We start from the raw sequence: 12,255 nt of genomic DNA on the forward strand, positions 1-12,255 counted from the left end.
GCTGCTGGGAGTGGAATCCCCAGGGCACCCGAGAAGCGTGGCTCCATGGCCCCAAGGCCAGGGAGAGATGGTGACACTGGTTATTGGGGGCCCGTGTCCGGGGGTGGCACGGGCAGGACAGGAGCCCGTGTGCCTGGGAGTCCGCGTGGCAGGGAGCCCGAGCTCAGCAGGTAGCCAACTGCACTCGCCTTGCAGCAGCACCGGGTCCTGGGGCGGCATGGCTGAGCGCAAGGGCATTTCGGGCTCGTCCACCTGGTCGTGGACGATGCCCACGGGCCCTCTGCACGGCCCACACGGCGCCCAGCAGCGGCGGTTCTGCAGCCGGCGGTGACCGCGAGGTGGCAGTGCCGACTCAGACATCGGCGCCGCGGGCTGCCGAGGGTGCAGCCGCGGAAAGTGCCGGGTTTGCCGCGCCGTGTCCCCGGGTCCTCCCACCCAATGTCCCTCGTCCTCCTGCGTGGTTTCCCGTGTTCGACCACGAACTCTCCCGGGTCTGCCCAGGCCAGATATCCTGAGGTTCACAGGGGTCGTCAGGGAGATGGGGGCCCGTCTGAGCCTCCCCAGGCTGCACACTGAAGGGAGCAGAGGAAATACCCGGGGCCATGAGGGGTCCCGATGTCTGGAGGACGTGGCGCTCGGCCACAAGGGGCGGCCCACCGCACGTGGCACTTGTCCTGGGGGTGCCCTGTCCAGCACAGAAGAATCTCAGGGCCTCTATTTGCTTTGGGCGCAGACCCCGGTGCTGGTCACAGCCCTGAATGTGCCGGATCAGTTGTGTGTGTGGAGACAGCCGTGGCCGCGAGGTGGCAGCCGCGATTCACACGTGGCGGCAAAGTTGGGGTTCACGGGTCCTGCGACCCAGGTCGGCACAGGCCTGAGACAGTGTCCACAAGGGACATGTGGGAAGCGGGTCTCTTCCCCGAGACCTCACTGAGCCCCGGAACCCCATCCCCGCAGCCCCACGGCCACGGCCACGCCTCCGTGGTACTCGGTGCCGTGGCGTGGAACTCGCAACTTCTGTGTTAGGTGACAAAGGAGGATGTGCCACCAAGTCCTGGGCTGAGTCCTGCCCCCCAAATCTGGGCCTCTGGTTGACCCAGCATCTGCCTCCAAGGGGAGGACTCAGAGCCTCGGGCGCTAAGCGGTCATTAGCATCTCCATGCTCAGGTGTTTGAGATGCTAAAGACCTGGGTGTGCCAACTCCTCCCTCTGCTGCCTCTGAGGGTCCTGCTGAGGGCCACGCAGCCGCCTAGGTGGGCGCATCAGAGTCCAGGGTCTTGGGGTGTCCTTGAAAGTTGGGGTTCCTGAGGGGCCAGGGTGCTGAGAGGGTGCAGCCCTTTGCCCCGCGCTCTGGGGACTGTGCGTGGAGTGGCACCTCCTGACTGGCCGGCTGGGTCTGCCCTGGAGCCCACGCGCTACTGGGAGTGGAATCCCCAGGGCACCCGAGAAGCGTGGCTCCGTGGCCCCAAGGCCAGGGAGATGGTGACACTGGGAATCGGGTTCGTTTCCCTGGGTGGCACGGGCAGGACAATAGCCCATGTGGCAGGGAGCCTGAGCTCAGCAGGTAGCCGACCGCACTCGCCCCGCGGCAGCACCGGGTCCTGGGGCGGCATGGCTGAGCGCAAGGGCATTTCGGGCTCGTCCACCTGGGTCCTGGACGATGCCCACGGGCCCTCTGCACGGCCCACACGGCGCCCAGCAGCGGCGGTTCTGCAGCCGGCGGTGACCGCGAGGTGGCAGTGCCGACTCAGACTTCGGCGCCGCGGGCTGCTGAGGGTGCGGCCGCGGAAAGTGCCGGGTTTGCCGCGCTCTGTCCCCGGGTGCGCACCCAATGTCCCGTGGCCTCCGCCTGGGTGGTCCCCTCTGCGTCCCCCACGTAGTGTCCCCGCTCTGCCCACAGTTGACCAGGGTTCGCCTGTGTAGCCTCCCGGGTCTCCCCATCTCGTGTATCGTGCAATGTCCCAGATCCCCTCACACTTGATGCCGTGGTGGCCGGTGAGAGTCATTAGGGAGACGGGGTGCCTGTCTGAGCCACCCCCGGACACCCCATCTGAGTCAGGGCCGGCTGAGGTGACGTGGGGAGAAAGGCAGTACTTAGGCGATTGTCACTCCCCGAGCGATCCCAGCCCGGACGCCGCGAACCTCGGTCTCCGAGGTCTTCCCACAGTCCGCTCGCGGCGCGGGGTCCTGGGGGTACCCTGCTGAGCACAGGATTTGGGGGTCCTCCCCCTGGGTGTGGGCGCCCACCCCCGAGCGGATCGCCACTCTGCTTGGTGCAGATCCGTGGCAGGTGTGGGGGCAGCCGTGGCCGCGAGGTGGCAGCACCGGCCGAGGCTCTGGGTTGGGGTCCTCTTGCGGGCAACTGTGGGGATCGGCCTCGTCCTCATGTTGAGGTCCACCCAGGGCTAAGTCTGGGGTTTTCTACAGTCAATGCGGGGTTCACCCATGACAGAGGCTGGGGTCAGGTTTGGCGGGCGGCACCCCCACTTCATGGTGAGGTTCTCAGAGGTTCCTCGAGTCCTGCTGAGTTTCGGGTCTCCGGCAGGCGGGACCCTCTCTGTGGTGCCCACGCCTAGACGTGGCGGGCACACCGTGTGGGCACAGGACTCCAATCCCCTCCATGCGCCACGGGCGCTCCACGCTTGGGACAGCCGGGCGGGGAGCGGCGGGACTCAGAGCTCGGGTCTTTGTTCTGTTCCTCAGCCGGCGGAGCCGCGGGCGGGAGCGTGTGGGGCGGTGGGGACAGAGCCGTGACCTGCGGGTGCCGTCCCGGTGTGCACCTGGGAGCCGTGGGGCCCCGCGGGTGTGCGCGTCCACAGGACGGAGTGTGGGGGGACCCGTGTGCCCCGCAACGGGAGGCTGCCCCGCGGAAGGACCACTGTAGCCAAAACCACGGTCAGGGAGCTGGCGCGTGAGCGGGCGACGGGTTGTCCGCCTGGCCCCGCGGAGCCCTGGTGCCCACCCACACTCCCCACCGCCTGCTCCCCGTGGATCCCAGGGCCTGGGGGCGAGCGTGTGGTCTTAACACGGAGGCAGCCGAGCGGCTCCGAGTGCCACCCATGTCCGCGGTTCCGCCGGGAACCCTGTGCACGAGTGTGGTGCCCACCAGGGCTGGGCGGTGGGAGCGGGCTGCGCGGTCAGCCCCGCGGGACCCCTGTCTCAACCGGAGGGGGCTGTTTGGGGACAATGCCAAGCTGTGTCGGGGCTGCCAGGGGAGGGTGCGGGGAGCTGTCTTTGGAGAATTTCGATGGGGTGAGGTACGTGCGCTGGACCGTCCCAGTTGGAGGTGGGCCTGGCGGTGGCCCCAAGAACGGTCTCCGCTTTGATTGGCTGGCAGCGCTGGGGCGGGAATTCTGGGCGGGGCCAGCCCTGTTAGAAAAAGCCCGGGCTAGGGTGCGGGACAGGGCGCGGGTGGGGGTGGGGGTAGGATGGGGGAGCCCAGGGGAAACGGGGGAAACGGGGGAAGCGGGGGAGCCGAGGGGTAACCAGGGAAGCGGGGGAGCCGGGGAAACCAGGGGAAGATGGGGAACTGGGGTGGGAAGATTGCGTGGGCCAAGGATCACCTTGGAACTCTGGAGCCTGGCAGGAGCGGCCACGGATCGGAGGGGCTGGCGGGCCCGGACGCGCCGCAGGAGTGCGGCGTGGGGTGTGAAGGGCTCAGCTAGGGGTGCAGAGGAAAGAAGGGGGAGCCAGGCATTCATCCCGGTCAATTTTGGTTTCAGGACGTGGCGGCTGGTGGACACGGGGGAGCTGGAGAGGGGTTCGCCGGGCCTGGGCCGAGGAGTAGCTGGCAGCCACGGCAGCTGAGGACAGCGGTCTGCCGGGCAGGTGAGTCCCCTTCCCCTCATGGCCTCGCCTCCCTGGCCTTCCGCAACCAGGAGGTTCCGGGGAGCGAGGACCCGTGAGGAGAAGCGGCCGCCCGCCCGGCAGAGCGGCAGGAGGAAGGCAGACGGTAGCACAGGCGACATCGTCTCGGGGGGAGCCGAGACCGCGCAGGCTGGGGGGCCGCGGGCCCGCCCAGGTGCAGAGCGTGTTTCCAGAGGGCAGAGCGAGAGGAGGGGCTGCCAGCGAGGGCGAGGACAGAGGGCCCGCAGGAGCCCACCACCTGCACGGACATTCCAGGCCCGGTCACTTAGGACAGGATGAGCAGGGGGCTCACTCAGCAGGGTCCCCAGCCGCTACCACACCCACTGTAACTCACTCAGGAGCAGGCACAGGAGCGGCTCCGGCCGGCGGGCGTCATGGCCGCGCCGGAGCCTCGAGGGCAGGAGAACGAGAATGAGGGCGCAGTGCAGAGGGACGTCACCAGAGGGAATGGCAGCACAGGTGTGAGCTCCAGAGATTTCGGCAGCAAGGAGGCTGCGGGGCCCCGCCGTGGGCGCCGTTTCCACGTGGCACTGCGACCCGGGGGTGGCACGGGGAGGCCACGGTGATTTTGCGACACCGTGCATCTCCGTGCGGCCCCTGGGACGGCGTGATAGACAGTTCAGCATCCGGGGGAGTCAAGGACACAGGCAGGACCAGACTAGGAGAGGCGGGCAGGGCGGCGTGTGTGCGAGGGGGGGAGGGAGAGCAGGGCGCGAGCAGGGGCGCGGCACAGCGGCCTGGCAGCGAGCGAGGCGGGCGCTGGCTCCGGAGCCCGTGGCCAAGGCGGGCTACGGGCGGTGACGGAGCAGGGATCGGTGCCTCCGCGTTCGGATCGGAGACCAGGTGAGCGTCCGGTCTGCCCGCCCTTCCGCCTGACCCCCGCCCCCCGCGGCCTCTGCCCAGCCACTAACCAGCGCCCTCTGCCTCTCCTAGCCAGGTCTCAGCGGGGTGACAACGTGCCTGCCAGCCACGGAGGCCGGGCGCCAGGAGGTGTGCTGAGAGCGACATGACATGGTCCGGTGTGGCGGCGAGAAGGGAGCGGAGCCCTGGCCTCCTGGTCAGTGCAGGTGCAGGGCGTGGCTCCCAGACCCTCAGCGGTGTCACCTCACGCCTGACCTGTCTTTTCTCTTGTAGAACATCTCTGGCTGGCGCCCTGGGAGCGCAGCGCCCAGCTGGTCTCTGTCCTTTGCTTTCCGGAGGAGCCCACACAACTCTGGCCTCGGGACCTCAGAACCCTCAAGATGACAAGGTGAGCACCCCTGCTCCCCACCCCCCGCACGGCAGGTGGCACAGGGCCAGGGCTGGCACTCACTCCGTCCCCCCTCCCCTGCAGAAATGGTGCTACCCAGCTCACGCCTGGGCCTCGGACCCCGGACTTCTTCAAGTCCTTCTAGCTCTGACTCAAGAATATGCTGCACTTGGAACCACTAACCACCCGTCTCAGGAATCGGCTGCGAAGGTGAGCGTGGGTGCCCGGTCCGGAGGCATTGCCCTCCCAGCCTGGCCCCACCCTCAGCCCTGTCTCTCTGTCGACAGGTAGAGCAAAGGACTGAGATCAGCGACACCAGCACCACCGGACTCGAGCAGCTCCCGCGGCAGCACCTGCCCCCGCGGGCGATACCATCTTGGCTGCGCCCCAGCGAGGGCTGGAGACCACCCCAGCCGCCCGCCCGGCACCAGCACCCTCCTCTCCTCCTTCTTTTCAGAATTTCCTGTCTCCTTTCCCTCCTTTCCTTCTTTCTCTGTCCCTGGCTCAGCAGGCTCAGCGTCCGGGACTCCGCGTCCCCCCCATCCCCCTGATTCAATTTGCACTATAAGTCGTTTGCACTGGTTTGGGGTCCTGGACCGCCCCGAGTCTCTGAGCGTGTGCGTGAGTGTGTGCGTGAGCGTGTGCGTGAGCCACTGCCGAGTGTGCCGGCCTCCTCGGGCCGGTGCCGCCCCAGCGCCCCCGCCCTCCGTCACTGGGGGTGCTGGGTGCGGCAGAGTGTGTGGGGCCCTGCCCCCCCCTCGCCTAGTCTGGACGCTCCGCCCACCAGGAGCACCTAGCACTGCATTGTGCACCATCCTGCCTGTGTCCCTCCTCACCAGGCTTCACCAGAAGCCTGGCATCATCAATAAATCCGTTCCAGCACTTGGTCTCCGCGTGTCTTCCCTGCGCCGTGGCAGTGGGCGGGGGCACATGAACGGGGCATACGGGCGGGGGCACATGAGGGAACATAAGAGAACAAGAGGAAACAGGGGGGTGGGGGGTCACACAGTGGTGTGGGCAGCAGCAGGGCCTATGAAGTGGGTGGGACTTGTGCGAGGCTGTGGGACCAGGGGTCCCTGCAGGGAGGGGTGATGAAGAGAAGGGAGTTCTGTCATGAGAAGGTGGGGCCCCCCCAAGTCTCTTGAAGCTTGATTCTGCCATACAAGTGCCTCCTGGGCGACACCCGAGGCCTCCCCCCGCCCCCCCGCCCCCCATCCTGAAGGCCTCATCTTAGGGCAGTGGGCTTGATGGGGAGGGGCTGGGGGGCTTTGAACTCAAAGGGACACAGAGATGTCCCTCCCGCTCACACTGCTGTGGGGGAGCTGGGGGCTACGGGGAGGGGGGCACAAAACAGACATGAGGTTCTGCTCAGCGGCCTGGGGCTCCGAGGTGGGGGAGCTACTCAATAGCCAGGTGACAGCCAGCCAAGCAGAAAGGGGGGCAGGGGATAGGAAGGGGGAGGGAGGCAGGCAGGCAAGCAGGCAGAGGAGGAGGGAGGCCCGCAGAGGGAGAGGGAACAGGCAGAGGGGGAGGGAGCAGGCAGAGGGGGTGGTGAGTGAAGAGTCGAGGGAGGGGGAGGAGGGGAGGATGGGGGACAGGATGGGGGAGGTGAGGGGAACCAGGAGGTAGGAAGCGGAGGGTCTTGCACTGAGGCCCTGGCTGGGGCCTCCCGACTGGGCGGGCGGGCGCTCTGCTCCGAGCCCCAGGCCTCCCAGCTGGGGCCCCTGGCGGGGCAGCGCTGGAACATGAGGAAGCAGCTGTTGGAAATGAGCCTGGGGTCCTGGGCCCCTCCCGGTGCTCAGAGCCAGGAAATGCCTTTGCTCCAGATAAAGGCCGAGAGGAAAGCCAGGGAGCCCCTTCCCCCCAGGCCCCTCCAGCCCAGGATGCAAGGGCCTGAGAAACCCACCTCCTCCCTCGCCAGGCCACCCAGGCCCTGGCCCGGGGTGGGGGCCACGCCATCCTGCTTCCACGGACAGGCCGGCCTGCCGGCGGTGGTCACCACAGTGCACACGGGCGCAAAGGCCATTCGGGGAGGCCTCGTGCTGATGCCCTGGGCCCCCCACGTCCTCCCCAGGCCGCCAGCCCCCACACACCCCAGCGGGCTTGGTGGGACCTGAGGACCCCATCCGCTTGATGTCAGAATTTCGGGCTGCACACGGCCTTCATGACAAAGTGGGGCTGCCTGGTGGTGGGGGCGGCGTGGGCATCTGGAGGGTGGCCCCCATGGGTTGGGACAGAGCCAGGGGAGACATGAACACAGGGGATCAGGGCCCTAGGAAGGGGGCCAGCCCTTGGGGGTCCTGGAGTCAGCAGGGCGGCTCCTGAGGGAGCCGGGACCCTGTCCTGGTCACAGGACACGTCACGGTTACCCTCTGGGCTTCCACCTGGGCCCTGAGGCCTCTGGGAAAGATGCATTGCGGTGAATGTGGGAGGGAGGGAGTGCTGAGGCCCCCAGTGTTCCCCCCACCTTCCCCCTTTGGATGCACAGGCCGGGCCTACGCTGGGCGGCCTCACTGGCTTCTGCTCTTAGGGTTGTTCAGGCAGAGGGACCAGGAGGGAAACTGAGAGCCTGCAGGAACCCTGGGGGCGGAGGGGGGCGGGGGAAGCCACAGGCCAAGGCCTGGCTCTGCAAGCAGGCTCAGCCGCCCTGGCCGGGCTGGGAACAGGCCGCCCCCCCCACTCCCCCCCCCCGCCCCCCGCAGCTCCACGGAGCTGGGGGCTGCAGGCTGGAATGTGTTTACCTTTGGCCCGACCCGATTTCCTGCTTTTGAGCAAAGGGGCTTAGAGAGGCTGTTGGACAGGCCCTGGCCCCCACCACCGGCACTTTCAAAGCGCCCTGCGCTGAGTGAAGTGTCACGAGCAAACAGGGGCTTGAATTTCACTCCCCAGCCCATGGGCGGTGGGGGCAGGGGCCGGGGCCGGGCCGGGGCGGCAGGCAGGGAGTCTGGGGAGGCCCTGGGAACATGGGTGAGGGGGCAGTGCCCGGGCGCCCTGCTCTCCCCCCTGGGCCCCCAGCACAAAGCCCAGGTGCACGTTGGACCCCCCAGGGCTGAGCTGCCAGGCCGCCGTGTTTCCAAACATGTGTGCGTCCACATGTGTGTCTGTACATGTCATGTGTGGCCCTGTGTAGTCACACGTGTGTCCTGTGTTTCACTGTGTGTCCACGTGTGTCTGTGTGTCCCCGTGGCCTGTGCACAGCCCTCACGCCCTGTGCCCTGGGGGGGGTACACACAGCCACGTGTGGGGTCTCTGTTCGGGTCTCTGACCCGCTGTCCCGTCGCGCGGAAGGAAGGCACGGACGGGGGTCCTGTCTGCTTGGGGAGTGAGTGCTCGGCGGAGCCGGCTGACTTTTGTGGGGCCCAGGCCCGTGGGGGCCCAGTGTCCCCGGGAGGGTGGACATCAGCCTGGCCGTGTGGGCCTGGTGCTTGTGTGGGCTCACATCTGGGCCTGGATTGAATGGCCCCGGGGCCCACTTCCAGGCAGGGGAAGGGGGAGCTGAGGGCGGGGGGATTGGGACCCTGTTGCACCCCTGAACGGGGACAGCAAGCGCCTAACAATGCGAAGGAAATGAAACCCTGTCCACAGGCCTGACCGAGGCCTGGTCTGGCTGCAGTCACAGAGTCACAGCGCCCCGGGCCCGGCCCACCCCTGCTCCCCTCCCCCAGAGCTGCAGGGCGTCTGAGCCCCCAGAGAGGCCAGGGGGCCTAGGCTGTGGCCCCTCAGCAACCCGGGGCCAGGGCCTCAGCCACGGGTTCGAGCCCCAACCAGGCCCAGGCCAGTCTCCTCCATCTCTCGCCTCCCCTTGGTTGCAGGGTCCACGAGTGTTTTACCCGACGAGCTCCAGAGAGCCAAGGTCCCCAAAGGGGAAATCGAAGGTTCTAGAAGGAGGGTGGCCAGCACTGGCCTCCTCTCAGGCCTCGCTGACCACGCTGGCTGAGGCCCAGGCCGCCCCATCCCTCCTTCCTGCCTCCTCTCCTGCCTCCCCTTCCCTCCTTCTCTGGACCTCTCCCCAGTGCACCCGGTGCCACGCCGGGCCCCTTCCAGGTGGGGGGCCCGGGCCCCTTCCTGGAAGCCCACCTGCGGCCGGCTTGCTGGGAAGGGGCGCTCGGGGCCCACCCCACCCGGCGCCGTTTCCTGGAAGCGGCCCCTGTGGCTATTCTGCTCCTTGTCAGCACCGTGCTGCCTGCACACACACTGAGCCCTTGTCCTCGGGGGCCCAGGCCCATCACCGCACACCTGGCCGGACACAGGCAGGGAGCTGGGTCTGCAGGGAGCAGCCAGGGCCTGGGGCCGGACCAGTAAACAAACGTGGGCGCCAGGCGCAGGGGCCCTCGCCCCCGCTTCTGCCCAACGCCTCCGCCTGCCCCCCGTGCCGGCCCCTCATGCCTTCCTCCCACGGGGCAGGGGGCACCGTGCAGACTGCAGGGTCCTGGGGGTGCAGGCCGCGGCTCCCACGCTCTGTAGGAACACGTGCCTGGAGGTTGGGCCTGGTGGGAGCCGGGGCTGGAGCCAGACGGGGGGGGGGGGGGGGGGGGGGTGGGCGGTAGACTAGGAGAAGCGGGACCAGGGCTCCCCCTGCACGGGCCCCCGGCGTTGGGAGGGTGGGGGTGAGTGCCGCAGCAGCTTGGAGCCTGTGGGTCTGGTATGCAGCCCCGAGGGGGGAGGAGGGAGGAAGGATGGTGGGAAGACCGTTCCCTGGGTTGGGGCCTGGACAAGGAGCAGAGGAAGAGGGGGGTCAGTGGTGGGATGCCTGGAACTGAGACCCGACTCGGGGCGTAGAGCTGCCTGGCAGGGCTGCCGAGTAGGACGGGGGCACAAATAGGGGAGCCAGGACCCGGCGGGGGAGAACGGACTTGCGGGCCTTGGGGGGCCATGTTGCAGGGGGTGCCACAGCAGATGGAGGCATGGGGTGAAGGGGTGCTGGGGGACAGGGCTTGGGGGTCCCCGGCTGAGGGCGCGGGCGGGCCCAGCGCCTCCTTCCCTCCCTGCCCCCCTGCTCTCACGCGCAGACAGTGGGGTGGGTGAGCCTGCAGGACATGGGGCCGGGGAAGAGGGGCCCTGGGGTTTATTCAGGTGGCTTTCCGATCATGCCCTGTGTGTGCAGGGCCCGCAGCGCGGGAGAGGCACACAGAGCCCCCGACAGCGCCCCATTGGTTGGTGGTGATATCACCCCTGTGTCAACACCCCAGCAGTCGACAGCTTCCCGGCCAGGGTTTATGGAGCGGGACCGACCGCCGGCCTCCGCCCCACACCCCACACACTGGCCCACTGTTCTGGGGTCTGGGGGTGGAGGCCATACCATGGCGCCTTGGCGCTGCCTGTTCCGCAGCCCCCAGTCCCAGCACCCCCACCAGGAAGTGGGGTCCGCAGGCCTGGCCTCCACCGCCTCCTCTGTCGGGAAGAGGCCTGGAGGGCCTGGGGCACAGGCGGGGGCTTTGTGGGGCCGAGTGGCCTCTGGGGTGGGTCTCAGGCCGAGAGGGTGGAGGGGGTTCCAGTGGGCCCCTCCACACAGGGGTCAGCCCTCTGCCGGCCTCGGGAAAGCCAGAAGAGCCCCCGCTTTCCGGCCCCTATGCTCTGGTCGACATCCGGGGCTGCAGGTCACTGGCCAGGCCTCTCTGCCTCCAGGACAGCGGGGGGAGGCCGAGGGGGGCCAGGACAGGATGTGGCGGAGACCCTCGCTTCCCACTGATGGGGCCTGGGAGGGGGGCCCTTCTCAGAGGGCACCGGCTCTGCCAGGCTATGGAGACCCTGGGGAGGCCGGCAGCGGGGTGCTTGGTGGTGGGAGCCGGCAGGGTATGCTCCCCAGGGCCACTCCCAACACGCACCCCCCCACCCCCCAGCTGAGCAAGACCGCCCCGGCCCCGGGGTCTGCTGGGAAGAGCCTACCACCCTGAGGGTAGCCCCTTTCCGAGAGGGTCCTGGGGCCCAGGTGGGATCCATCAGATACAGAGGAAGCCTGGGCTGGAGGACCGAGCGTGGGGGGGCGGGGGGGTGCCCCTCCAGGAACCCATCTCCTAGGGCAGCGGTTCTCAACCTGTGGGTCGCGACCCTTTCACAGGGGTCGCCTAAGACCATAGGAAAACACATCTATAATTACATATTGTTTTTGTGATTAATCACTGTGCTTTAATTATGTTCAATTTGTAACAATGAAATTGGGGGTCCCCACAACATGAGGAGCTGTATTAACGGGCTGGGCATTAGGAAGGTTGAGAACCACTGTCCTAGGGGCTGGAACCCCTCAAAATGCCCCGAGACACTGCGGGTCCCTGTGGGCTGGTGCGGGCATGCCCGAGGGAGGTCTGTGGCTGTGGCTGTGGCTGTGGAAGGGGTGCTGGGGGGAAGCAGGGGCTTCCACTGCCCTTCGCCCATTTTCCATGGTGAACTACGTGCTCCTCAACCTCTGTCGCTAAGAAGGGGGTGGGGACGGAGGGGACAGAGCCCCCCAGGCCCTCAGGAGGGTCCCTGCGGGCTGTCCCCACCCCAGGCTGAGCTCCCCTTCCTGTCTGCGGCCCTGCCTTTCTGCTGGGCCCCCTTCCCCAGGGCCCTTTCAGGGCTAAGTCCATGCGCAGGCCCTGGGCCCTCACCCCCACCATCCCTGCATCTCATTCTTGCCCCTGGGTGGCCCCCGCCGGTCAGAGCTGCCCGCTCCAGCCCCCCTCCCCTCGCCCCCGGCCCCCTTTCAAGGGTGAAGGACCTCACCCTGGGACACGGGGCAGAGGGCATGTGTGCCAAGAGGGGCCCCCAGGGGACACGTGGCTGTTTGCAGTTCGGGAGGCGGCTGAGATAAAGCGGCTGTTTTCCCAGTGGGAACGGAGCCAGGGGGGCCGGGGGCCCGGGTCACGGCGGGGCTGCTGCTCAGGCTCCCCTCCCGCTGCTCGTCTCCATGGGGCCCAAGGCCGTTGCACAATGAGGCCCTCGCCCAGGGCGGTGGCGGGAGGAGGCTGCCCCCCCCGCCCACCCCCCCCGCCGTGATACAGTTGTCCATCCGCTTCCAGGACCCCCCCTCAAGGTGGCCGAGAGGGTCCCAGGGTATCGGCCTCCCATTTGCGGGACCCCGTCATGCAGCAACAGCCTAATTAAGGCCGAACTTCATGGTCCCTGAGGTCTGGGTGGGCACGGCCCCTGCCCGCCTGAGA

At 68.0% G+C, this 12,255-nt stretch overlaps 1 protein-coding gene across 1 annotated transcript; it reads left to right on the top strand.

Moving 5' to 3' along the window:
* The first annotated feature begins 1,611 nt into the window (after positions 1 to 1,611).
* On the top strand, positions 1,612 to 5,998 carry LOC118659597. Its single transcript, XM_036315814.1, has 6 exons — positions 1,612 to 1,820; positions 3,879 to 4,021; positions 4,284 to 4,710; positions 5,002 to 5,116; positions 5,201 to 5,326; positions 5,404 to 5,998. Exons 1-6 carry the CDS (start codon positions 1,612 to 1,614, stop codon positions 5,665 to 5,667), a joined length of 1,284 nt encoding a protein of 427 aa, XP_036171707.1. The 3' UTR covers positions 5,668 to 5,998.
* The last annotated feature ends 6,257 nt before the right edge of the window (positions 5,999 to 12,255 follow it).

The sequence above is a fragment of the Myotis myotis genome, unplaced genomic scaffold, assembly GCF_014108235.1.
Source record: "Myotis myotis isolate mMyoMyo1 unplaced genomic scaffold, mMyoMyo1.p scaffold_m19_p_61, whole genome shotgun sequence".
Taxonomy (NCBI): domain Eukaryota; kingdom Metazoa; phylum Chordata; class Mammalia; order Chiroptera; family Vespertilionidae; genus Myotis; species Myotis myotis.